At 35.7% G+C, this 27648-nt stretch overlaps 4 protein-coding genes across 4 annotated transcripts; 1 reads left to right on the top strand and 3 right to left on the bottom strand.

Moving 5' to 3' along the window:
• Positions 1-103: 103 nt before the first annotated feature.
• On the bottom strand, positions 104-1746 carry LOC123663333 (venom serine carboxypeptidase). The gene has a single exon (XM_045598021.1). It carries the CDS (start codon positions 1604-1606, stop codon positions 206-208), a length of 1401 nt encoding a protein of 466 aa, XP_045453977.1. The 5' UTR covers positions 1607-1746; the 3' UTR covers positions 104-205.
• An 818-nt stretch (positions 1747-2564) lies between these two features.
• Positions 2565-4173, top strand: LOC123663465 (venom serine carboxypeptidase-like). Its single transcript, XM_045598144.1, has one exon. It carries the CDS (start codon positions 2706-2708, stop codon positions 4119-4121), a length of 1416 nt encoding a protein of 471 aa, XP_045454100.1. The 5' UTR covers positions 2565-2705; the 3' UTR covers positions 4122-4173.
• Positions 4174-6385: 2212 nt separating this feature from the next.
• Positions 6386-19664, bottom strand: LOC123663525 (cell division control protein 45 homolog). The gene is made up of 10 exons (XM_045598202.1): positions 19614-19664; positions 19246-19536; positions 17388-17465; positions 15285-15419; positions 14841-15026; positions 14236-14393; positions 13487-13688; positions 12178-12372; positions 11524-11696; positions 6386-6686 (listed from the first exon to the last, which is right to left on the bottom strand). The coding sequence occupies exons 1-10, from the start codon at positions 19662-19664 to the stop codon at positions 6545-6547; spliced, it is 1611 nt and encodes a 536-aa protein (XP_045454158.1). The 3' UTR covers positions 6386-6544.
• A 1591-nt stretch (positions 19665-21255) lies between these two features.
• On the bottom strand, positions 21256-25029 carry LOC123663338 (RNA polymerase II-associated protein 1). Its single transcript, XM_045598027.1, has one exon. It carries the CDS (start codon positions 24906-24908, stop codon positions 21282-21284), a length of 3627 nt encoding a protein of 1208 aa, XP_045453983.1. The 5' UTR covers positions 24909-25029; the 3' UTR covers positions 21256-21281.
• Between the last annotated feature and the right edge of the window lie 2619 nt (positions 25030-27648).

The raw sequence follows: 27648 nt of genomic DNA, 5'->3' as shown, positions 1-27648 counted from the left end.
ACATACATAAAATTTAATAAATAAAACAGTTCAATTTAAGAAAATAATTTTTTATTTGTCTTCATTCAATATTCAATGATAATTATAATTAAAAAACATGAGATTCAATAAACATAATAATAAAGATGTACTTAAAAATAAACATGAATTAAAAATAAAACCAAGTAACTAGTAAGTAGTTAACAAAGCAATTTTAATTTAGTTCCTAGTTAAAAGTTTTTTCATGAGTCAGTCTCGTAATCAAATCGAGAGCCCATTTTGGTTGATCACCAGGTACCATGTGACCGGCATTCCTAACCATTATTTCTACTAGTTTCCCACCCTGCTTCACGTACCCTGCCAGTTCTCCATCAACATACCACTGGTATCTCTTTGCCGATTTATACTCATCAGAACCAGTAAAATTAAGATTCCTCAAGTAATTCAGTGTCAATGGGTACGCAACAATAACGTCGAGCTGTCCATTGTATATGACAATATAATAATGATCTAACAGTTCTGATATCCATGGTGCTACAGATTTCATTACATCCTGTTTCAAGTGCTCTTCAACGTCTTTCCCATCGTGGAATGGCAAATTTCCCACATGAATAGACTTCCTTACTTTGCTATTCTGTAACATGGGACCAAAATCCTCATATTGGGTGTAATCCTTAGTATGTAAGTAGTTAAAATAAAATTCAAATCCTGTCATATTATAAAATGTACTCTTTCCACCTATCAAATCTCCATTCAGTAAGCTATCAAAAGCCTCAAATGCCTTATCCCATTCTTGATGTTTTATTAAATCTATGGCTTTCGATTCAGCATCGGCAAACTCGGCGGCTTGATTCCAGTCAATCAAACCTATTTGATACAAGTACTTGCTGTAAACTAACTGATGCTCAGGGTCACTGAGACCGTTACCAATAGCCAATGCCTTTAAATTTATTTTTATTTTTGCTGTAGGGTTCTTCTTGTAGATTGTGTAAGCCAACGCAGGTACATATTTACCAGCATATGATTCTCCAGTGACAAAGAATTTGTTGGGCTGTAGTTCTGGAAACAGTTGGAAAAACTGTATAAGAGTAGAATACAGTTGTTCTCCTATTTGTGTCTGATTAACACAGTAACCTTTTGGATCTTTGGTAAAACTGAAACCTGTACCGACAGGGTTATCAATGTAGATAATGTGATGACTCAGAGCCCAGTTATACTTGCGTCTTTCAAATCTTTTGTTACGAACTCTTAGAGGTCCATTTTCGGTGAAAAGTCCATAAAGTGAAGTAGCTCCTGGTCCTCCTTGAAGCCACACAATCACTGGAGCATCTTTTTTATCGCTTATCATAGCCGGAAAATACCAAAAGAATTGGTTTGATTCATATTGTTTGTCGACTGTGAAAAAGCCGGCATAACTTTTGATACGTAGACTCTCAGTAAAAGGTACTCGAGCTAGCCGCCTACCTTCTGTGATATTCCCACTCTCGATATACGGTGTGAGGAAAAGAGGATCACCAGGATCTCCATCGTCTCGTTCTCCGAGATTTAATTTCGGATAACGATGAAAGAAACAATTTACACATAATATTTGTATAAGTAATAAGACCCATATTGGTAAAGCCGACATTATTTCCAACTGATTAAATGAAAATTCAAAGTAGAACTGAATGCGCACAGAGCGTTAACTGTTAAATATTTAAAATGTTTATTAATAAAAAAATTAGATAAGGTTATCAGTTAACCATTCGACCCTACGTGAGTTGTACCTACTCAATTCCTTCCCTAACATAAACATAAAACAAATGAAAGAACAACAATCATTGTTTATAGATTACATAGCTATATCAAATATATTGATCACTGAACTGGAAAGATAGAAAAAAACTGATAAAGAATTTTACATCTAATTTTGTAGTCAGATTATTTATTAACCGTAACAAATAATTACCCCTCAGTATGCACTTACTTTAATATTATATTTAAAATTTTAAACCCACTTTAAATCATCTTAAAATAAGAAAAACAATTTGTAATTTTTACGAGGACTTTCAGATTAGACATAATTATGAAATATAATAATGTATTGCTTTATTATCTGACTACCTTTATATCATACTCTTTGATTACGACTACATCAAAGGACTAAAGCACGTACGTACATAGTACATAATAATTTCATGATCAATACACTTAATTCGAACTTACGAAAAGTTAAGTATTTAGCTATTTTGTTTTATCAAGAAATGGTAAAAATGTACATAACGCTGATAAGTAGTTTAAACGACTCGTTAAAAGTTAAAAAATAATTCGCATTGTTCAAATAAAAGGTATATTTATATTTTTCTAGTTACTAAAAACAGTTTAGCTTTAGAATTTAAATGACGTCAGAACTCAATTATTACTTTTCTCTATGATTAAAAGGTAAGTACCTATATTGGTTTTTGGCTTTAGGAAATTACCGTAGTAAAATACTGAACTGAATTTAGAAATAAGAAAAAGCTAACTGGCTTACCGCTCTATTCTAATTTTCTTCTTTCTAGCAACACATGACACATGCTACATTAATTTATCAAACGAATGTGATAATTTAAATACGACAGAGGTGAACTGATTTGTCATAATAAATAATAATGTAATGATTTTAAACAATTTTCTACTTTGTTGGTATTGAATATTGTGGTATTTAAGTACTTATTGTAATACTTATTTTTTTTTATGAATACAAAATGAACACTAGATACAATGGTCTCGTCGCTTTTTGCTACTTATTTATATTCAATATTTTCTCTTTCGCATATTCATTAGGATTTCTATATGTTTATCCACGTGTGAAATTGGAGGCAAAAACGCCATCGTTAGGAGATCCTGGTGAGCCGCTTATTTTAACCCCCTACATAGATAAAGGAAATATTGAATTAGCACAGAATGTTTCCCGCGTTCCACTTACTGAAAAAATAGGCTTTATAAGTCATGCAGGATTTTTTACAGTGAACAAGAAGTATAATTCTAATTTATATTTCTGGTACTTTCCTGCATTTAATAAAAATAAGGACGCTCCCGTTGTTTTGTGGCTACAAGGAGGCCCAGGGGGTAGTTCTCTATTTGGATTATTTACTGAAAATGGACCCTTAGTTGCAAAGAAGGAGGGCTTTTCTATAAGAAAACATCATTGGGCTCTCAAAAATCATCTAATTTTTATTGATAACCCTGTAGGCACTGGATTTAGCTTTACAAATAAAGATGGATACTGTACTGATGAGGAGTGTATCGCAAAAGGTTTATACAGTTGTTTGGATCAATTTTTCAACATGTTTCCGAATTTGAGAAAAAATGAATTTTACATCACTGGAGAATCTTATGCAGGGAAATATATACCGTCTCTTGGTGTGGAAATTCACAACCAAAACATGCTAAACAAACAGAAAATAAATCTCAAAGGCTTAGCTCTAGGTAATGCATACTGTGATCCTATTAATCAAATGGACTATGGCGATTATTTGTATCAACATGGTTTAATAGATGATAGACAAAGGAATTTTTTTAATAAAATGCAGGTGGAGATAGTTAAGAACATTAAAAAAGAAAACTGGGTAGAAGCCGGGATACTCATGGACTCCTTAATGGATGGAGATCTGACAAATTTTTCTTATTTTAAAAATTTTACAGGTTTTGATAATTACTACAACTTTCTGATACCATTGAATATGTCAGATATGTCTATTTATATAGATATGTTGAATAATGAAGAAATTAGACGCAGTGCTCATGTCGGTGCACTACCGTTTCAAACTGGAGAAGAGGTTCAAATGCATTTAGCAATGGACATTTTGAAATCTGTGGCACCATTAGTTGCAGACCTACTTTCCCACTATCGAGTCATGTTTTACAACGGTCAGCTCGACATCATTGTTGCATATCCATTAACAGAAAATTTTCTATGTAATTTGAACTTTTCATCATCTGATGAGTATAAAAAGGCACCAAGAAACATTTGGAAGGTTAATGATGATATAGCGGGATATGTGAAGAAAGCTGGTAATATTACCGAGGTGCTGGTTAGAAACGCTGGTCACATGGTGCCACACGACCAGCCTAAGTGGGCCTTAGATCTCATTACTCGTTTTATAGAAAATAAATTTTAGACATGAACACATCTTAGAATAAATATTAAATATAATATGCATCTCCAAAGTTTTTTAAAATCTATATTTTGTAGAACATTTATACTAAGAGTTTTATTATATAACTTACTTTTTTTTTATATATATATTAAGGTTTGTTATTAATATGAAAGATTATTTTGAGTATTTCCTTTTTATTAATAAAGATTATATAAAAAGATTAATCTTCACCCAAATGTTAAGTTTATTACGCTTCAACCTGTAATATCCCCACTGCTTGCATAGGCTTCTTTCCCCATGGTGGAGAAGGATCAGAGCTTAATCCACCACGCTGCTCCAATGTGGGTTAGCGGATAAGTTAATAAAATATATTTTAAAATGAAATAGGTACTGAATTTAAAAAAAAGGTCATGAAGTCATTTATTCCATAATTCTACAAACAATTAAAATAAATAGAGATAAACTTAGAGTCAATTCAATTAATAATTATCTTAGACTATAATTATTATACTAATTAAAATTAAATCTTACACAACTACTATGAACATTGGACTTCATTGATCAACAATAAAAATGATTAATTTAACATTGTGAATTGTGTATTTAGAATTATTCTAGCACAAAAATGGTATCAACTTATTTTTTTCAATTTTCAGTCACAATTATTATCACTGATTTATCTGTGAATCGTGTTTATTGTTGATTATATTCCCATTAATTTTGAAAAATGCATATAATTTTAATTTGCAAAACAGCGATTTAAAAGTGCTTTCTATGCCTGCTGAATAAAATCATTTTATAATTTGATTATTTGGTACTATAGAAGTGCTATGGTCATTGGTAAACTATCAATCGCAGTTGAATATTATAAGAAAATAGTGACTCATTACTGTTATTCAGCCTTGTCTCTTGACCCAATATGATCAAAGTATTGCACGCACAATATAAGTTGACGGCCTGAAGTTAAGCTCTACTAAATTCTCGCAAAAATTTACTCAATAATAAAATGTTTTATAACTTTTAGTCAACATTAAAATAAATAATGAAGTTGCTCGATTTATTGTTATGAAGAAAAATTATAATGATATAAAGTTTTCATTTTGGTTTTAAGTTTAACTAGCGCTAGCTTCATGCCGGATAACTGTCTTATGTTCCGCATACTACAAATTAAAATGTGCATATTTACCAGATCACAGATTAAGATAGACAGCGACTATGTTCTTACACAAACAGACTATAACATCCTGTTTTACAAATAAATTACAGCATCAAATTATTTCAAACAAAACTGTAACTGATCTTACATAGGCTTTCAAATTGACTAATTGTAGCACTATTTCTCCAATCACTAACTGGGCTGCCATTACTGAAATTGCTTAAGCTTGGCTGAAACTTCTGAAAAATAAGTATTCATCTATCATCACTGACGGGATGGACCTGCCATCTAAGTGATAAGTAAATTTGGGGAAATCTGAAATCTCGATGGATGGCAGCTCCAAGTCTGATAGCATATAATTAATTTTAAAAAAATAATTAAGTAAATTACAGACACGTGCGACATTTATCTATTTTTTGTGCCAAATTACTTTTCTGATTCGTTATATTAAATTGTTTTTTTATTATTTTACAATTATTATCTGAAATTAAACATAAATTGGGCATTGTAACAAAAAATCAGATATTGTAAATAAGAATTAATTAAGATGTCAACTTTTATAATACAAATTGAAATATAAAAATAACAACATTTAATTATGCCTAAGAAATTTGTGTTGCGATCTAGACTGGTAGAGCATCATGATGCTACATAGGCGGTACTAGTTGAAAGAACCACATCTTAATATTAAGAAATGCAACGAATATCACTTTTCTAGCACATACATCATACGGATGTCTTCATACTCATTAAACTAAAAAAAGCAGCAAAAACTGAACAAAAATAAACATTATTAGATAATTTTCAGCAAAAGTAAAACCTAACCGTCTATATAATGGCAGTTACTTATTGATAGAAAATATATCTGGTAATATCCGTTCAAAGTTATGATAATCACCAATTAATTTCATAGCTTAATTATTTACAATTTTCAAATATTTTTTGGTTTAGCCAGAGTGTGGAAAAGTGCGGCATTCTGTCCCAAAATCACTAAACCATTGTTATAACCCGATTACAAATTGTGTGTACATTGATTCAATTTGTAACATCCCATAGCTTTATATATAACTATGTCGGCAAAAAAGCGTATGGCTCACTTAATGGTCAGCGGTTACCATAGCTTATAGAAACCTTCAAAACCAGCATTCCAAGCGCATTGCCGACCCTACCCCCAAGCCCCAGGAGCTGCACATAAGTCTCGCTCTCCATGTAGTGATGGGACATATAGCACACATATCTTAATATTAAGTGTAGGTACATTTATAAATTCATGTTTTAAGCGTATATATCAGGCGAGTAGTGCTGTGAGAGCGTCCAGAAACTGTGCCCTCTGAGCTATGGGCAGCGTCACCACTGACGAGTCCACGTGGTCCAGAGACACTGAGGCTCCACTCTTAGCCGACGCTTGCTCAAACGCTGCGCCAAATAAACTGTAATAAAAAAATTATAAAAATATTAGAAGACGAAGCAAGTCTGTATAAGCGAGAAACACTAAATTAAACCACATATCTTTTATACATATTATTTCTTAACAATATACAAAAAATCAGTTGACTGAGGTAGGGCACGGCAGGAAATAATCCTGCTCTAACTGTGGTGCAGCCCGATTTGGGAAGTACCCTGACCTTACAGAAGATCACAGCTAAATAATACTGCTTTCAAGCAGCGTTGAGTTTCTGTGGTGAGTAAAGTGACCAGGTCTGTGGGACCTACCCCACCCCAGCCTGCAAAATAATGATATTTGTAATAAAAAAAATACTAATTGATAGATTTTGAATTGCTCAATTCAACTACGTTGTTCTTTTAAATTGCTCACCTGAAATTATATTATTAAAAATCAAATTTTTTTTAAAAAAATCAAATATTTTCAAACTCCTATATCTTTCAATGTATACAATATTTTAAATTGCTCAAAGTGTTAAAAAACTGCTCAAGTTGCATTTATAATTGCTCAAGTATAGTCTGGAACAGATCCACTTCCCTTAATTTTTAAATAAATATAAATAGTTTGAACAAATAAAATATTGATATTTGTAAAAAAAAAAATACTAATCGATACATTTTCAATAGCTCAATTCGACTACGTTGTCCTTTTAAATTGCTCACCTCAAATTATTTAATTACAAATCAAAAAAGTCGTTGAAAAATATTCTCTTATCAATATTTTCAAACTCCTATATCTTTTGATGTATACAATATTTTAAATTGCTCAACGTGTTAAAACCCTGCTGAAGTTGCATTTATAATTGCTCAAGTACAGATTTGAACAGCTCCACTTTCGTTAATTTTTAAATAAATATATAAAGTTGGAACAAATTTAACGTTTATATCGATAAAGTGAGCGCTGCAGATGCGCATAGACAATGATGGGAAGCCAAAAAAATTGCGGATATTCGTAATAAAAAGATGCTAATCGTTCGATTTTCAATAGCTCAATTCAACTACGTTGGCCTTTTAAATTGCTCACCTCAAATTATTTAATTAAAAATCAAAAAAGTCGTTGAAAAAATTCATTTATGAATATTTTCAAACTCCTATATCTTTTGATGTATACAATATTTTAAATTGCTCAACGTGTTAAAACCCTGCTGAAGTTGCATTTATAATTGCTCAAGTACAGATTTGAACAGCTCCACTTTCCTTAATTTTTAAATATATATAAATTGTTTGAACAAATAAAATAATGATATTTGTAAAAAAAAAATACTAATCGATACATTTTCAATAGCTCAATTCAACTACGTTATCCTTTTAAATTGCTCACCTCAAATTATTTAATTATAAATCAAAAAAGTCGTTGAAAAAATTCATTTATGAATATTTTCAAACTCCTATATCTTTTGATGTATACAATATTTTAAATTGCTCAACGTGTTAAAACCCTGCTGAAGTTGCATTTATAATTGCTCAAGCTCAGTTTGAAACAGCCCCACTTTTTTGGCAGGCAGATTTCATACTTTCCTCGTATAATTAAATTACCTACTTTTATTAGTTATCAGGATTCACATACATTGTTAAAGTAACATTACTTTCCACTGTTATCCTCAATTGCCGGTTGCTTCTATTAAATAGTTTAAGGTGAGCAATTTAAAAGGCCAACGTAGTTGAATTGAGCTATTGAAAATCTATCGATTAGTATCTTTTTTATTACGAATATCCGCAATTTTTTTGCTTCGCATCATTGTCTATGCGTACGCGCAGCGTACACCTGTCTCATGATATAAACGTTAAATTTGTTCAAACTATTTATATTTATTTAAAAATTAAGTAAAGTGGGGCTGTTCCAAACTGTACTTGAGCAATTATAAATGCAACTTGAGCAGTTCTTTAACACTTTGAGCAATTTAAAATATTGTATACATCAAAAGATATAGGAGTTTGAAAATATTGATAAATGAATTTTTTTCAACGACTTTTTTGATTTTTAATTAAATAATTTGAAGTGAGCAATTTAAAAGGCCAACGTAGTTGAATTGAGCTATTGAAAATCGAACGATTAGCATCTTTTAATTACGAATAACCGCAATTTTTTGGCTTCCCATCATTGTCTATGCGCATCTGCAGCGCTCACTTTATCGATATAAACGTTAAATTTGTTCCAACTTTATATATTTATTTAAAAATTAAGGAAAGTGGAGCTGTTCAAATCTGTACTTGAGCAATTATAAATGCAACTTCAGCATGGTTTTAACACGTTGAGCAATTTAAAATATTGTATACATCAAAAGATATAGGAGTTTGAAAATATTGATAAGAGAATATTTTTCAACGACTTTTTTAATTTATAATTAAATAATTTGAGGTGAGCAATTTAAAAGGACAACGTAGTCGAATTGAGCTATTGAAAATCTATCGATTAGTATCTTTTTTATTACGAATATCCGCAATTTTTTGGCTTCCCATCATTGTCTATGCGCACGCGCAGCGTATATACACCTGTCTTATGATATAAACGATAAATTTGTTCAACCTATTTATATTTTTTTAAAAATTAAGGAAAGCGGAGTTGTTCAAAACTGTATTTGAGCAATTATAAATGCAACTTCAGCAGGGTTTTAACACGTTGAGCAATTTAAAATATTGTATACATCAAAAGATATAGGAGTTTAAATATATTGATAAATGAATTTTTTCAACGACTTTTTTGATTTATAATTAAATAATTTGAGGTGAGCAATTTAAAAGGATAACGTAGTTGAATTGAGCTATTGAAAATGTATCGATTAGTATTTTTTTTTACAAATATCATTAATTTATTTGTTCAAACAATTTATATATATTTAAAAATTAAGGAAAGTGGAGCTGTTGAAATCTGTACTTGAGCAATTATAAATGCAACTTCAGCAGGGTTTTAACACGTTGAGCAATTTAAAATATTGTATACATCAAAAGATACAGGAGTTTGAAAATATTGATAAGAGAATATTTTTCAACGACTTTTTTGATTTGTAATTAAATAATTTGAGGTGAGCAATTTAAAAGGACAACGTAGTCGAATTGAGCTATTGAAAATGTATCGATTAGTATTTTTTTTTACAAATATCAATATTTTATTTGTGCAAACTATTTATATTTATTTAAAAATTAAGGGAAGTGGATCTGTTCCAAACTATACTTGAGCAATTATAAATGCAACTTGAGCAGTTTTTTAACACTTTGAGCAATTTAAAATATTGTATACATCGAAAGATATAGGAGTTTGAAAATATTTGATTTTTTTTTAAATTTTGATTTTTAATTATATAATTTGAGGTGAACAATTTAAAAGGACAACGTAGTTGAATTGAGCAATTCAAAATCTATCAATTAGTATTTTTTTTTATTACAAATATCATTATTTTGCGGGCTGGGGTGGGGTAGGTGTCTGTGGGCGGTCGGTGGGCGGTTGGAAGTGAGGTCGGCAACGCGCTTGCGATGGTTATGGTGTTGCAGCCTCCTATAAGCTAGGGTAATCGCTTACCATCAGGTGAGACGTACGCTTGTTTACCGACCTAGTAAAAAAAAAGTAGATGCAGTAGTTGAGGCACAGGTTTTTAGTTTTGCTATGTACATAGATGTATTGACAGACTTATTTTGTTGTTACTTGTGTGACAACAGCGTCGCCGAGTGCGTGTGGCAATGGCATCGTGGTGTGTCATCGTGATCGTGTGTGTGTACGTTTGTGTGAGAACGCTGTCGTGTTGAGTGTGTATGATAATGAGGTCATATTGAGTGTGTGACTGTAGAGTCGTGTTTAATGTGTGTGACTGTAGAGTCGTGTTTAATGTGTGTGATAGCAGCGTCTTGTCAAGTTTATGTGACAGTAGCGTCGTGTTGAGTGTGTGTGACAGTAGTGTCGTGTTGATTGTGTGTGACTGTAGGGTCGTGTTGAGTGTGTGTGACAATGCTGTCGTATTGAGTGTGTGACTGTAGAGACATGTTGAGTGTGTGTAACAGCGGTGTCACGTTGAGTGTGTGTGACAGCAGCGTTTTGTTGAGTGTGTGTGACAACGCTGTTGTGTTGAGTGTGTGACTGTAGAATCATGTTGAGTGTATGTGACAGTAGTGTCGTGTTGAGTGTATGTGACAGTAGTGTCATGTTGAGTGTTTGTGACAGTAGTATCGTGTTGAGTGTATGTGACAGTCGTGTCATGTTGAGTGTATGTGACAGTAGTGTCGTGTTGAGTGTATGTGACAGTAGTGTCATGTTGAGTGTATGTGACAGTCGTGTCGTGTTGAGTGTATGTGACAGTCGTGTCGTGTTGAGTGTATGTGACAGTAGTGTCATGTTGAGTGTATGTGACAGTAGTGTGGTGTGGAGTGTGGCAGCGGTGTCACGGCGCAGGCGCCTGTGCGTACTTGCGCGGCTCCTGGTCGAAGCGCGGCGGCAGGCCCAGCAGCAGGCAGCGCTGCGGCGCGGCGGGCGCGGCGTGTTGAGTGTATGTGACAGTAGTGTGGTGTGGAGTGTGGCAGCGGTGTCACGGCGCGGTGCCTGTGCGTACTTGCGCGGCTCCTGGTCGAAGCGCGGCGGCAGGCCCAGCAGCAGGCAGCGCTGCGGCGCGGCGGGCGCGGCGTGTTGAGTGTATGTGACAGTAGTGTGGTGTGGAGTGTGGCAGCGGTGTCACGGCGCGGTGCCTGTGCGTACTTGCGCGGCTCCTGGTCGAAGCGCGGCGGCAGGCCCAGCAGCAGGCAGCGCTGCGGCGCGGCGGGCGCGGCGTGTTGAGTGTATGTGACAGTAGTGTGGTGTGGAGTGTGGCAGCGGTGTCACGGCGCGGTGCCTGTGCGTACTTGCGCGGCTCCTGGTCGAAGCGCGGCGGCAGGCCCAGCAGCAGGCAGCGCTGCGGCGCGGCGGGCGCGGCGGCCAGCAGCGCGCGCGGGCCACCCGGCGCGCCGCGCGACACCCACCGCGCCACCTCGCGCAGCCATAGCGGGCCGCGCACCGCGCTCGCTTCGGGTGTACCCTGGAGTTTCGATTCAACGACACTTATAACTTCTATTCTTAAGACTAGATTACCCGAGGAATTCATTTTGCTTGCTATTTAGGTGCTAGAAAAAAATTGTGTACATAACAAGGAAATAACAAATGTGTGGAGCAATTTATTTAAAGTTAACTTTTTTAGTCAGAGCTTACACAAACACTTTTTACATAAAGTTTTATTTTTTGAACAAAAAGCCCGTCAACGGAAATTGAAATGTCCCAAGTGAATGTATACTGGGGTTGTTCCGCCCTACAGACACGGTATGACTACGGCAAAGTATAACATATTAATGAAAAGTTTTTTAGATTGTAATAAGAAAAAGAGATGTCACAGATTTAAAAGTGGCTCATTGCGTGGCTCGTTGCATTGCATTTTTATCATAAGATTACAATTATGTTTTTTTTAAACAGAATAATAAAATGTAAGTAATAATTACTTTATCTAAATACATAATAATTCATACCTCTTGAACAATAAAATAGTTAAATGGTCCAGCCAGCATCAGGCCTCTAGAGGACAGGATACTATTGGCTAGCCTAGCCACCGCTTCCAAAGCTCGTCTTGCAGCCGCTACTCCTAGCTTTAAGGCATCATTCTCTCCCGTCACTTGGAGCGCTGCTAACGCATGTTGGAAACCTTCAGCTCGGGGGATTGTTTCCTGGTAATAGAGAAGTTTAAATCAAAATTGAAATGAGATTTATTTAAATAGGTTTCAAAAGCACCTTTGAATTGTCATTTTTACTATTTAAACATTTTAATTATTTTTATAAGTAAAGCTACTACCGGTATTCTATTGGGCTCGGTTTTCCGCATTTAGACGCAAAGGTGGTCCATTATGCGTGAAAAGAGGGCTGACTAGTTCAGCCAGCCCAGCTCCTTCCAGAAGCTCAGAAGCCTCCTGGGGCGTTCACAGGCTTCTCGGAGCGTCCTTATTTCCTTAAGCTACTACCGGTTCGGAATGCAAATTTTCCAGACAAGACTCGCACTCGCTAGATGGCTCTACCTACCAAAAACAACATTAACTGTTGTTCGACAAAAACGTTGCCGTTTCATCAAAACGTTGCACGTTTCATCCGTAAAAATTCAACCCTCATGCGCCTAAAGAAGTTACACTTAAAAAAAAAATTTGAATGTGTTTGCTTTGCAGCTTGCTTGATTGCAGCTTGATTTGCAGTATTATAGCGTATTTTGTGTCTGAAGGTGAACATAAGTAATCTATGTATAAGGCTAAGTTTACTAAATATGTTCATACCGTTGTTGTTTTTACACGATACTTGCTACTTCATATATATTTACTGTATTTTATAATAAATATTACATTTTAGGTAAACACCTAATCTAAGAAAAAACTTTTAAAAGTCTGAATTAGAGCAGTAGTTATTATTACAAAATCAGAAATATATTTACAACATTTTAACTGAGGTAGGGCACAGCAGGAATTTCCTGCTCAAAATATGGAGCAACCCGCCTGGGTTAGTACCTCGACCTTACAGAAGATCACAGCAAAATAATACGGTTTTCAAGCAGTATTGTGTTCCTGTTGGTGAGTAAGGTGACCAGAGCTCCTGGGGGGATTGGGGATTGGGTCGGCAGCGCGCTTGCGATGCTTCTGGTGTTGTAGGCGTCTATAAGCTACGGTAATTGCTTACCATCAGGTGAGCCGTGCGCTTGTTTGCCGACCTAGTGACATAAAAAAAAAAAAAAAATCAGAACTTAATAATTTTAACTAGACAGTTTTGTAGAATATTAAAAAAAATTGTAAATTAACATACGTGCTCAATAAGCGCCATTACAGCGTACACCATGTCTAAGGCGGACAGAGGGGGGGCGTGTGGCCGATGCAACAGGAATGTGGCCCTAGTTGGAACGGGTAACTTGTACTTGGGAGCCGCTGTCTCCAGGGCTGTGAGGAGAGACTTCCGGAGATCCACGTCCATCGAGCGGTAAGCTTGACGGGCTTGTTGCAGGGGAAAGCTGGAAAGTTAATAAAAATAATTATTTTCATGAATCACTTCTATATTTGTTGGTATATGAAATTATTGAAGTCGGGTACAGCAGGAAATGTCCTGCTTAAAATTTGGAGGGCCCGTCTGAGGATTTACTCGACCTTACAAAGGCTCACAGGTAACTAACACTGCTGCATTGTTTTATGTACCCTACGGTGAGTAGGGTGAGCAATGCACTAGCGATTCTTCTGGTGTTGTAGACGTCTATAGGCTACGTTAACCACTTGCCATTAAGTGGGTCGTACGCTTGTTTGACGATCTAGTCGTATAAAGTCTATAGGTTAACAACTTGCCAATAGATGGGCCGTACGCTTGTTTGACGATCTAGTCGTATAAAAAAATAAAGATAATACAACGAGCACACTGACGCCATAAAACCGACCATCTCCTGAACAATGGTAATGTACAGTAAGGCAGCGGCCACACGGACCCAACGAAACCGACCACCCGGTGAACAGTCGTTCTGCCTGTTCGTCAGAGCAGTGAGCAGTGAGCAGGGGGGGGGGCACACGCACCCCATGTCGGCGAGCAGCTGGCGCAGGCGCGCGGCGCCCGAGCGCGCGTGCAGGCGCAGCAGCGGCGCCAGCGCGGCGGCGTGGCGCAGCGCGGCCTCCAGCGACCACAGCCGGTACAGCGGCAGCGGCGCGTCCTTCTCCAGCGACACGCGCGCCACCTGCGGCAGCCCGCCACACGTTACACGCGCACTCATGTTCTCTTCGACGTATATCAAGTCGTCTCTACCCTTATTGTGACACATGCGGCCCGCTAGACGATGTACACCGCATATTAAGTGAATGTTGTAAATACGAAACGGAGAGAGAATTATTGATGAAACGATTTAGTATAAATAAATTTGATATGGGTACTTTTTTTTCTGTGTTAACAGAACCTTTGTCTGATGCAGCAAATTTGCTAGTTAATATGATCTTACATCATCGATGATTCTTTCTCCATTTCTTAGACATAGTGAGAATTAGGGTATGATGGGGCTGGCATGTCTGTGTAGACAAAAGTCCCTAAAAAAATTAAAGAATTAAAAAAAAAATCGTCTCTAGCTAGCGAGCTAGCAGCGCACGGGCGAACGCCGGTGCAGCGCTTTGTGTGTACACGGTCCACTCACGTCGCCGGCGGTGTGGCGCTGCGCGGCGGCCACGTAGCGCTGTAGCGGCTCGGCGTCCAGCAGGCAGCGCGCGGGCGAGCGCTGGTGCAGCGCTTCGTGCGCTGCAGCCGCCACGGCGGCGGCCCATAGCGTCGCCGTCGTACAGCGGGACGCTCGCGCCGCTACTTCTAGAGCTACACATGCGCTCTGGAATTAATATATGGCACAGTTAATTTATATTTTAAAGCTATTTGGCATTAATCAAAACAAAACGAATATTTTTTTTTATTGTTTGCTACGGTGAGCAAATCTTCAATTTCTGTAGATATTATAAAACAAATATAGACAACAGCCGAGAACAAACTCTGACTCATTGCAAAAGACAAGTAGCTCTCGCCCATCAGAAGAACATCGACAAACTGCACCAGCCCAGTACCATGTAAAGAGCAACAAGGACCAACGTACAGGTTTCCCGTAGTAGGAGAACTGCGTGTAGTTGAACAGGAGCGTGTGTCGACGCTCCTCCCACACCTTGCGCGCGCGCCTCCGCTCCACAACATCCTCCAATGTACTGCGACGCTCTTGCTCCGATTCCAAATCCTCCTGAAAACGACAAATAATAGCATCCTTAGTTACACTTCTAAATTCATTTTAAACCCAATTCCCCCAGGAGCTCTGTCACCTTACTCACCACACCACTTTACTCAACACAACATTACTTAAGAGCAGAGGGAGAGTTAGTTGTGATCTTCTTTTGTGATAGGATAACTCTACTCTCATGCTTTATTCTTCTGTCGGGATGCTCCAGATTCTGAGGAGGATATTTCCTGCTGTGCCCAACCTCAGTAATTATTTTATTTAAAATGCTCTTGTTGTAATACTTAAGTACTGATCTGGTCGTACTACAACAAGATCCACAGATATTTAGAATAAAGCTAAAAAGAAGCTTACGCACATTTAAAACAGATTTCTTTGCTGCAATTTATTTAAGCCTAGAAAGATAATGTGCGCCTCCGAGACGCACGCAAAACAGATATATCGCTGTATTTTTTTAACCACGCGTAAAGCTTATTTTTCCGTGCCAAATGTCGTCTGTCAACACGCCAGAAAGGGTAACTTATGTGATTTTAACGTGATTAACGTTATTAAAGTTAACAAAGTATTAAGCTATCATCAATAACAATTTACATGGTTTTTAGGAACGTTATAACATCACAAGGTCAAATAAAAAAATCCTGAAGATTTGAAAAACACCCATTCTCGCTATCACATCTATCCGTATATATATATGTATGTATGTTCGGGGATAACTCCGTCGTTTGTGGACCGATTTTGATAATTCTTTTTTTGTAGCAAAAGGAGATATCCCTAGTTTGGTACCATGATAAGGAAACCAGGGTCTGATGATGGAATTCCAGAGAAATCGAGGGAAACTCTCGAAAATCCGCATAAGTTTTTACTGGGTGTATCGATTTTGATGATTTTTAATTTAATCGAAAGCCGATGTTAATCATGTGGTTTTGAATTTCATCAAGATCTGATTACAACTTTGGGAGTAATCTTTGATGATGCGTATTTACTTGACTATTTTTTCGTCTACCTACGTTGTATTACTTGTCGATGTAATTGAAGTCGGTTTTTTTCGTTTGCCAGCAAACACAATTATGTATCGCCAGTCCGTGGACGCGCAACGCTTGTAGGTATTTGTAATTTGGCTACTATGTACAATATAGGTAGATTTTTTTATCGGAGTTTAAATTTTGTTATATCTGACTTCACCTTAATTCCGGTGCTGCGGTAAGTGTACTCATGCTCCGTACTGCGACTATCACGCGTTATTTTCGAACAAATTTACGTAAAAACGATCTTTACTGCAAGATCAAAATACGATACGAACTGACCTTTAACGACTGACAAATCGACACTTTTAAGCAAAATAACGCGTCAGACATAATATTCTAATAAAATTGGTAACATTGCGTGCTAGAATATAGGTTTAAAAATTCGAAAAATACCCAAAACCGAATCGGAGCACCCCACTGTCCACGTGGTCTTGGTCTGCCCTACCTCTAGAGTGTTTTTTTTAAGCCGGAGGCGCGGAGGGAGGGCAGCCCTCGCCCGCCGTGCGAAAGCGCGCGAACGAATGCGTAGAGGAGCGGCCTTCGGCGATTAGCCTCCGGCGGGCGGAAGGGCTGCACTTCCCGCAGCGCCGGGGCCAAGCGTTACTCTAGCCTTAAAGGTGGTAGGTTAATTTTAACCTCAAAACTTCAACTACGATATCTCTGTAACAGCGGGGTTTACACGAAAATTTAACCTCCGATAAAAAAATCTACCTATATTGTACATGATAACCTGTAATTTTTGTTACTTTTGATTGAGAAATTACTCAAAATGAATTATTTCAGAACTTCTGCTTCTGCTTGAAAGCTTCTTCTGTCGACGACATCGTAATATAGAATGAGTAAGCTTCACCTGTGTCACCGACGTCGAGCCGAGTAAATTCGCGATCTTAAGCGTACTTTAAGTTCGTACGTCTATCAGCCCCTTTAGTGATGTCTTATTACTAACCTCATCCTCGTCATCGTCTCTGAATATGTCGTCAAAGTTTGGAATGTTCTCTTCATCATCTTTGTAGATCAGTCTCACCTGAAATTATAAATAATTCAATTTAATATTGATCTAATAAATTATGTTTTAAGTGCCAGTTTCATTGATTGTGGATATATTGACTGTCCCTACGTATAATATCACTTTAAATTTTTTACGCTGAATGATTTGTTAAGTATCGATATTGAGTATAAGCTCATGAAAATGTGATTTTATGTGTATTTTATAGCATTTTCTTCTCTTTTTTCATTGAAAATATACGTAAAAAGTAGTTTTTTCATGCAATAAAAAAAATAGAAATTTTTCAGTTTCAATACTGTATGTAGGAACAGTCAATATATTATTAAGAACACTAGCTATAATCCCGAGGATTTCACAAGTAAATGGGCTATCCAACACAAAAATAATTTATCAGTACTTCCTGGGATTAGCACATTTAAACAGATAACAAAACAAACTTTTCCGCTTTCTAATATTAGTAAAGATAAGTCACAAATAGGCTTTACCAGCAGGGCGTAGAATAAGTCATTGGGGCCTGTTACACATGGCTTATTAAACTACAATGTCTTGATTCTTATTAAAAAATATCATAATTATGAGTAAATTTGAATTTGATGGTGAAACAGAAAATTTCTTCTTAGACTTTTATCTTTTGGATACTGCAATTCATCAGATAACATTAATAGGAACCAGTCAAAAAAGTAATCACTTAGGTAGATAATTCTCCTATATCTAAATAATAATCTATACAAATAAATAAAATTGGAGTGTCTGTTTTTAATGTTAAAATAACCACTTTTTACTAAATGCATATGAATGTATACATGGTATATATCCCAAAATAACACAATTTTACAATTTTTGTCTGTCTGTCTGTTTGTTCCGGCTAATCTCTGAAACCGTTGGACCGATTTTGACGGGACTTTCACTGGCTGATGTAATAAGGAGTAACTAAGGCTACTTTTATTTTAGAAATTTATTTATTTTATAACTCTGCGAACTTAACAATAACTGTTTAGTTAAATTCCACGTGTACAAAGTTGCAGGCACAGCTAGTGCTAAACACAATATTAACATTTTATATTAGCTGTGCCCCTGTGGTTTCACCCGTGTTAATTTAAGAATAAAACATACTAACATGTAATATCTATAGTCTGTAACCTTCCTCGATAGACTATCCAACACAAAAATATTTTTTTTTTATTTGATCCAATAGTTCCTAATAATTGTCACTACTCTGTATACACTTCCCTACCGCTTTTTCACTACGCTGTGTCCTATATGCCCAAAGGTTGTCTGGAAGAGATCGCCACTCTAGCGATAAGACCGCCACTGTACACTGTTTTTTTTATTTTTTTATTTGTAATATGTTATTGTGTTGATTGTTTTTGTGTACAATAAAGAGTATCTATCGATCTATGTATCTAGTTCCTGAGATTAGCGCGTTTAAACAAAAACAAACTTGTCTTATAATATATAACTTATCTTACTTACTTAATATATAACTTGTTTTATAATATTAGTACAGATAGACTTATTGTTTTTACAAGTAGAGGTTAATGGTACCTACTTGTAAAAGAATAATAATGTAAGGAGTGTCCTTTAGTTGGATAAACAATTCTTACACATTACAATGCAGTTATGATATAATAAACTAGGATATGGATAAGATAGACAGCAAAATGGAATATCATATGTAATGCAATCTATATGCACAACATAACTAATAAAATACAGTAAAATTCTAAGAAATAGACACTTTTGTGTATTAATATTTCGTGTGTTTAAATACTTTAATATATCAAATAATTAGTGTTACCTGTCCATCACTGTAAACATTGCAGATATCTGTCGGTTTGTGGGAGTCAAGGACAAAGAAAACCACATCTTCCTCAGGTTGCAGTATATCGACCAGGTCTATCGTTCCACCACAGTTCACCAGCACCACGTACTTGATCTCCTCGTTGTTTTCATCATAAGCAGTCTTCAGATCAGATATACCCCCCACTGGGACTAATGTATATGAAATATTGTCGCACTTGAACAAATCCTGCAATATCTTACAAGCGCACACTGCATCAACATCATAGTGAACTAGAAGGAGCACTCTCTGAAAATTAATTATTTTTTTATAAACACTAACTAACCCAACTTGAATTTACATAATTTTAAGCTTTATATATTTACATTGCCTAGAAGAACATTATAAAAATCATTTCTAATATCTTCTATGAACATTTTAAGTGTCCTTCGCGTTTAAACAAAACATATGATCACGAAAATCATAATTTATTTTATTGTAACCGAAAAACACCTGCACAAAACCCGAAACAAAATTGTCAAACTTTGTCTAACACCGTTAAAACTGTCATTTTTTTTACTTCTTATCTTCTTCCCGCCAAAATATGGACTGCGTTCATTTAAAAAAAAAAAAACAATTCTTCTATTTTCCTGTTATTTCAATATTATATCTAGATCATTATCACTTATTTGTATATGAAACTCGGAACAAATACCCAATTTGATCTACTTAAACTTATATCTAAATTTATTTTATTAATTTGTTAATCAGTTTAACTTTTGGAGTTGAAGGATATTGTTTTTATTAAAAACTCAGGATACATTTTTTTATAAAGAAGATTATGCTATTTACTACTTCTTACTTTATTAATTAAACCTTTGATTAGCTGTGCCTCGCGGTTTCATCTTCATCCACATAATTTCCGACCCCATGGGAATGACGGTATAAAAATAACCTATGTGTTATTTTGGACCTCCAGCCATCTGCATCCATCATCATGCACCAAATTTCATAATAATCAGTTCTGTAGTTTTTTCGTGAAAGAGTAACAAATCAATCTCCATCCATTCATCCATCTACTCAAAATTTCGCATTTTTTTTTTTTTCTTTAATATCCTTTAATATTAATCCTTTAATATCAGTAAAAAATAAGACAGGATTGGATAATGTTGGGTTCTACCTCGGTAACCTCCTCGTGTTTCACTCTGGCTAACGTGGCCGGCAGTACTGGACGAGTGTCCAGTTACTGCCCAGTTGTTGCCGTACTGGCGAAAAGCCGGCTGGCGCATAAATACATGGCGCATGACACGCAAGTACCCAAGCCACTAGGTCAGGCCTAGATCAACTGGAGACGGGTCTCACTGACTTGTCAGGTGGGGTAGTTGAGTCAACTCAGTCCGGTTCGATGGTGATGGAGGGGGAGATTTTTCTTAGACGGGGTAAGAGGCTTTACTCCTCCACTTTGAAGGTGCAAATTCGCGGGCCGTCCGGGTTGAGCCAGGCTAAGGTAAAGCCATTACTCTAGTCTTCCAGTGGGGGATCACTGGCGGGTGAGGTAGCGCATGCTGAAGCGACCCCATCTCGCCCCACTCAGGCAGAGGTCTGCTCACACGTGGTGGTTTTCAGTCAGTAAGACTCTGATACACCACTCCGGTGCCCCCGCGCCGGTGGGTGTCCATGAGGATTTTCGCCACGTAAAAAAAAGGCTCCCTGCAGTATTTGTGGGTCGCTCCAACGGTGCGGTCTGATGGCGGAGATAAGACCACCCTTCCAGTAGCGGAATACTCCATCTAACCGCTCCTGGTCCTTTTCTGCCTGAGCAGAGAACGAGGGTGAAGAGTAATTTTAGAGTTATTTTTAACTAGCTATGTCCCGCGGTTTCATCCGCGTTAATTTGAGGAAAAAATCATAATATTATAATTAGCCTATTGCCTTCCTTGGTAAATAAACTATCCAAAACAAAAGGAATTGTTTAATACGAACCAGTATAGATCCTAAGATATGCGCAAAAAATAAACTACAACAAAATATACAGAAACATTTTATTGTAAAATTCATTCAGTACAATAATTTACATTACTTTGTCGTTTCTTAAAACAATCAACATGATGTTGCGCTATTTTGTGCGCGATTGTTCCAGGTCTTAATAAATTGCTAGATAAAGCTCTGAAGTAACACTTCAAAAGGGATTCATCGGTTTCTTCTGGATACAAATAATCGTGTAATTTGTAACACAAATCACTCTCTGGACAATCCAGTGCTCGTAAACATCCTGCATATTCAGACCACAAGAGTTTACGCCATTTAACATTATGCCTCTGAGCTAGAGGAACCAAAACACATGTAGCAAAGGTAGCATCACCATAACTTACTGACTGAAACTGTTCTAAAAATTGAGTATAGAAATCTTGAAAATTATGCAAGCCAGTCAATTCTTTATCGAAATTAAATTTGCTGCTCTTCTTAAAAAGAATTTGAGTACATTTCTTTAAAAGAATTTTAATATTTTCATCTAAAAACAATGAGTTATCACTGAGGTAGACACACATTATTCTGCAAAATCTGTCTGTAACATCTATATCATTTAATAAATCAGGAAAACATATTTCATTGAACAAAATCCATTCTAAGCTACATCTTATAATGAGTTCTTTTTCTATTGCTTCTTGCTGCTTTAACTTATTTGCATGTTCTCCACTAACTTCAGGTTTAGTACTTATTTCCTGACTCCTACTGTACAAGTATAATATTGGCAAATAAATCCAGTCTCTCGGTAAAACAGGCTCTTGCCACCGTTTTAAAACAATGTTGCCTGTTGCCTCCAATTGAATTGCATTTACAACTTTACTGTAACATGCTTTTATATCTTCCACAGTACTAAGAGCTTTACTTAAACCATCTCCTTCAGATAATGTTACAAGGTTCAATAGTCTATCAGCGGTGAACCAATGCTTATTAAATATAATGTTATTAAACAAATATTCTAGTTCAAACTTCTTATCAACTCTTAAAATGTAGGACAGTTTGCTAGCCACAGAGTAAATGAGGTCTTTTGAAGATTCGGAAATGTTACTATGAATTGCCAATTTAATTGTATTGTATACAAATTCTACTTCCATCCTAGTGAACCAATTACTGCTTAGGCTTGTGGGTTTCTTCGACAATTCCTCCAAATAGTTTAGAACTTTATTTATATATAACATACCAATTTCTTTTTCATTTACTACATTTAACAGTTGAAATAGGGCAACCAAAAATGGTACGGGTGATGCAATATTCAAAATTGGAAGTACTTTTTGCGTTGAATCAATGACTGATCCTCCAAGACTCACAAGATTTTTTATTACATTTAAACTTTTGTCTTCAATACCAGATAAAAGATTTGAACTAGGAACTAAATTATCAACAACTTTTTGAAATCCTTTCGATTGGGACAAAATTTTTAAGGTATCATTAAGGAACTTTAATGATAATTTTTCTTTAATTAAAATTGTTTTGCAACAGTCTAAAGCTGAGCAAAGCAATCTTAGGTGTCCACAAGTATAGGTATCAAAAATAGATGTTTGCATCAACCATTTTTGTACTCCATCTTTAAGTAAGGGATATATTTGTGGTTTATAATTATCAATATTTATCATATTGCAATTGAACAGTTTATTTATATACTGCAAGACCACAGCAGCATGTGTTGCCGATATAACAGAGGAATCATAAAATATATCCGTCCCATGGACATGCTTATACAAGGTAGTGATTATAAGTGGGCATAAGGATAGTGAGTTATCAACGGCTAATCCATAATTAAGTAAATTAGATAAAATACAGAATGCTTCTATTTGTAATCTCAAACCATAAGTCCCGTCAACTCCAGAACTTATGTAAGCTGATATAGGCCTTAAAATGTCATATTTAAATATAAGAATTTCTCCAATTTCCCTACATTGTAATGAAAGGATCCTCATTAGTTTCAGGGCATCTAAAATTGGCTTACCATTGTACACAATATTTGGGTCAAATGCAAAGTTAATACTCGTGTTTGGAATAAAATTCGTCACAATAGTAGTCATTAAATGATCCATACTAACTATTTTGCTTGCTGTGTCTATAGAGTCCCTTGCTAGTCTTATTAAAATTTGCAATGAATATTGTACACAGCTGAAGCTTGGTCGGACAGTATCTAAAATATAGTACAGACGTTGCAAGATATCAGTTCTTAAAACGGCAGCTATGAGGTCTATTTCCGCTAAATGAAAGTCTTTCAATTCAGATTCTTTGGACTCCAATTCCTCGATCTCTGATTTATCATTCTCGAGACACGGCTGATAACTTCCTTCTTCAAACCCAATTAAAGCATCCAGACAGGACTCATCTATTCTGTTATACAGTAAATTTCTCATAGCCTTGAGCGCAGGTTCTAAAAGGATCTGCTTGTTTTCATCCATTGCAATTCTAATTACAAAAAACATTTTACTTATTGGTATATCTATAATATTTTTGTAAATTCCTGTGCTGTTATACTCTAGAATGCCAGCTACTGTATTCAAGGCCATAACCCTCTGCTGAGTTACTGTGGACCTTGATAGTTCAAAGAGTTCCATTATTGTGTAACCAGGTCTATGTGGCTCTTCACCATGATGATACAGGCTTTTGGTCCTATCTGTTAATTCCATAGAATATGGGAGGAGATAGCCTTTAAAGTCAAACCTGGCCTCATAAGGCTTATCAGGTTCAGCCTTCCTGTTCTCTTCTATTCCTTTCATCCATTCCAACTTGTCTTTTTCTAAATTTTCAAAATGTACCCATTTATTTACATGTGGATGTGAAAGGACATCATTATCCCAGAGTGAATCTTTTTCAATTTGCGATTCAACATCCATTTTCTCTTTAATTTTTGCCTCTGTAGCTTCTGTGGTTTGTTTTTCTGTTAGTTCAGTTATCTGCACTTGTTTACGCTTGCTCTTTATAAAGTCAACTAATGTAGGGTCTATAGTAGATAACAATTTTTGTTGTTCTTTCAAAATCTCTTCCTCTGACATTTCTTTTAAAACTTTAACATTTTCATTATGAATAGTATCTGCGTCACTACTGGAGAGAATGTAACTCTTTGATGGAATGTTTATAGGTTTTGAATCCGTTGTGTTTTGGAGATTAGAACCTGATTCATGATCTACATCCATGGTTTCAATGGTACTGATCTGTCTCTCTGTTATTTTAAGAGTTTTTTCACCGGGTTTTTTATTTGGGTTGCGTTTTGTAACCACTGGAAAACCAGTAGCAGGCATGGGTTTGAAGTCTAAATTAACAAAACTATTAATGTTTTTTTCTACTATATCACCGAGAATAGAAGGTATAACTTTAGGATAATATACTTTGTCATCATCAGCCTCTAGAGGTGTTTCTTCTGTTTCTAGCACGTTTTTTTCTAAAATATCTCCCATAAGTGATCCAGTAGAATTTTCAATCCGCGGTCGTTTATCGGCACTTGTAAGACCTTTAGCTTGAGCATATTTGGAAGGTTTTCGGGTGGAAGCGCTTGGACTAGCTCTCTTTGTAGTTTGATGTTCTGTTTTTCGTAAGTTAACTACTTGCGCTGAGGGTTGACTGTTTTTATCTTCCAGAAATTCTTCTTGCATACGCAGTATATCCTCTTCGTCTTCACCGGGCTTCGGTCGCCTGATCATTGTCCTGTTTTTCCTTATTCTAACACTTATATAGAAAAGTATAATAACTTTGCTATAAAAACAAAGTATTCTGTGATAATACGTTACTAAACTCGTTCGTTATTTTGTTGGTTATTATTTACAATATGTCATTTTTGACAATAGTTTTTTAACAACAACAACAAAAACAAGTTCGGATTCGCACCTCCACAGCGGTAAGAATTTTCTGGTTTAAGATATGGTTTTTTGTCTTAACAATCAAAGAATTAAGCTGATATGTAATAATTCATCATTACCTTATTTCTTAGATTGCAAACTTAATTTTTATTTTTAAATTTTATAAGAGTAATTTTGGTTTAGTTGATTCAAGAACAAACTCATGCTATTGTTAAATGTCAATGTCATATTGACAGAATCATCAAAAACAGTGCAGTGCACCTGTATAGTCTATTTCACGTAGGATGGGTACGGTGACACATGTCAAATTAACTCTATAGTGAAGTGAGCATGCTTAATTAATTGATGTAATTCGATTATCGAGTACAAATGCGGTTAACCTTTAATCGATTATATAAAAAAAAAAAATTTAACTGCTTATTAAAAATTAATCATCGCTATAGTGAATAAATAATATTTTAAGGGTGGTGTTAAACGCGAGAAATGAGTTATCGACAAACCCATTAACGCAGCTCACGTGGATAGCGGGATAACCATTCAACTGCTGGCTTTGAAATACACAGCCCGAAGACGGGCAACAGCGTCTTCAGTGCGACAAAGCCGGCCCTGCGGTCACCAACCCGCCCCGCGTGGTGACTATAGGCAACACACATGAGTTCACGCCATTTTTTGGCACGAGCTTGTGGAGGCCTATGTCCAACAGTGGACTGCGATAGGCTGAAGTAATTTTTGACACTGTATTACGCCTAATTTCAAGTGCCTGTGCAACTCGATCCACTATGTGGTTGACAGATAATAATGGACCGCTATTTTCTCACTCCGGTTCAAAGTATTCCCGAAAGCGGACAACCAATTGACTGTTTGAAACGGTCTTCTTTTGTTCTTTTCGGCATTTTAGAGAACAGAACACACACATAAAATGAATAACTAAACAATAATAATAACAGAACTTAACAACAATAAAAATAGGTAAAAAAACTTTTTAAGTTAAACGGTTTTATGTTAAACATACATTGCAATGTTTAAGATAAATGTACTAAAAACCAAAAAATAATAAAATAGATACAGTCGTGGGAATTATAAACATATGCATAGACTAGACTAAAATAAAACCGTGGGGCACTTTTATTTACATGGAGTGTATAACTATTGGAATTTCCATGAGCAAGAAAATAGTAAGTAATTTCCTCACCGTCTGCGGGCCAACTGCCTATTTTAACGACGAATTAAACGATTCTTCTATCGCACATTAAGTCGATAATTTGTAGACAATTGACGTGCCCCACGGTTTTATTTTAGTCTAGTCTATGCATATGTTTATAATTCCCACGACTGTATCTATTTTATTATTTTTTGGTTTTTAGTACATTTATCTTAAACATTGCAATGTATGTTTAACATAAAACCGTTTAACTTAAAAAGTTTTTTTACCTATTTTTATTTTCTAGTTTTTAGTTTTTATTTCGCATTCTGTTTAATTCATTTAGTGCTTCATTATTGCAAGGCCCATCTTAAATATTGAGGTTGTATAGTGCACTGTATTCTTCTTGTCAAGCCCTTTTATTTGATACCCATATTGGTGGGATTGATAAAAAATTGTTATCAGACATTTGGTAGCGGCGGCCAGCTTAGATTTCAATTTTGCATAGTAAATTGTATTCTACTTGTTGAGACCTTTCATTTGATACCCATGTTGATGGGATTGATAAAACCTAAGTTATCCGCCATTTTGTAGAGGCCGCCATCTTGGATTTTAATTTTATATAGTACATTGATTATACTGGTTGAGCACTTTCATTTCATACCCATATTGATGGGATCGATAAAACCTACGTTATCCACCATTTTGTAGCGGCCGCCATCTTGTATTTCAATTTTTTATAGTATATTGTATTCTGCTTGTTGAGCCCTTTCATTTGATACCCATAGTGATGGGATTGATAAAACCTACGTTATCCGCCATTTTGTAGCGGCCGCCATCTTGGATTTCAATTTTTTATAGTATATTGTATTCTGCTTGTTAAGCCCTTTCATTTGATACCCATATTGATGGGATTAATAAAACATAAATTATCCGCCATTTTGTAGCGGCGGCCATCTTGAATTTATAATGATAATGAATAAACATAATTGTATTGTCACCAAAATCCAAAGTGTATACAAAATTTCAGATTAATCGGTTGACAGGAAGAGGGTGAAATTTGAATTACTAAATTTGACCCAAGAATAAATAATAAATAAAAAATAAAACAAACGGGGTGAGCTAAATAAAACCGTTTAATAAAACAGCAACAAATACAACTATAGCAACTGGCAAAACCAAAACACGGGAAGCATACAAGAGACAGAAAGTACTGATTGAGATATCTCGAGACAGTGAGATGACGCGATTCACAAGATGGCCGTTACGATTATTTATTTTAGCCGATTACTACGTGTCAATCCCTATCATTAAACGTTTCGTTTCATGCCTGTAATTTTAAGTTATCATTTTCGCTGTACCTTTTTTATTTTGCTTAAAATGTAAAAACGCATATATAAATACAATTTCAATCTAATCAAGCATTATTATTTGCTTTGGAAA

This window comes from Melitaea cinxia, chromosome 20, assembly GCF_905220565.1.
Source record: "Melitaea cinxia chromosome 20, ilMelCinx1.1, whole genome shotgun sequence".
In the NCBI taxonomy this organism is placed as follows: domain Eukaryota; kingdom Metazoa; phylum Arthropoda; class Insecta; order Lepidoptera; family Nymphalidae; genus Melitaea; species Melitaea cinxia.
This window is presented reverse-complemented; position numbering and strand designations above follow the sequence as displayed.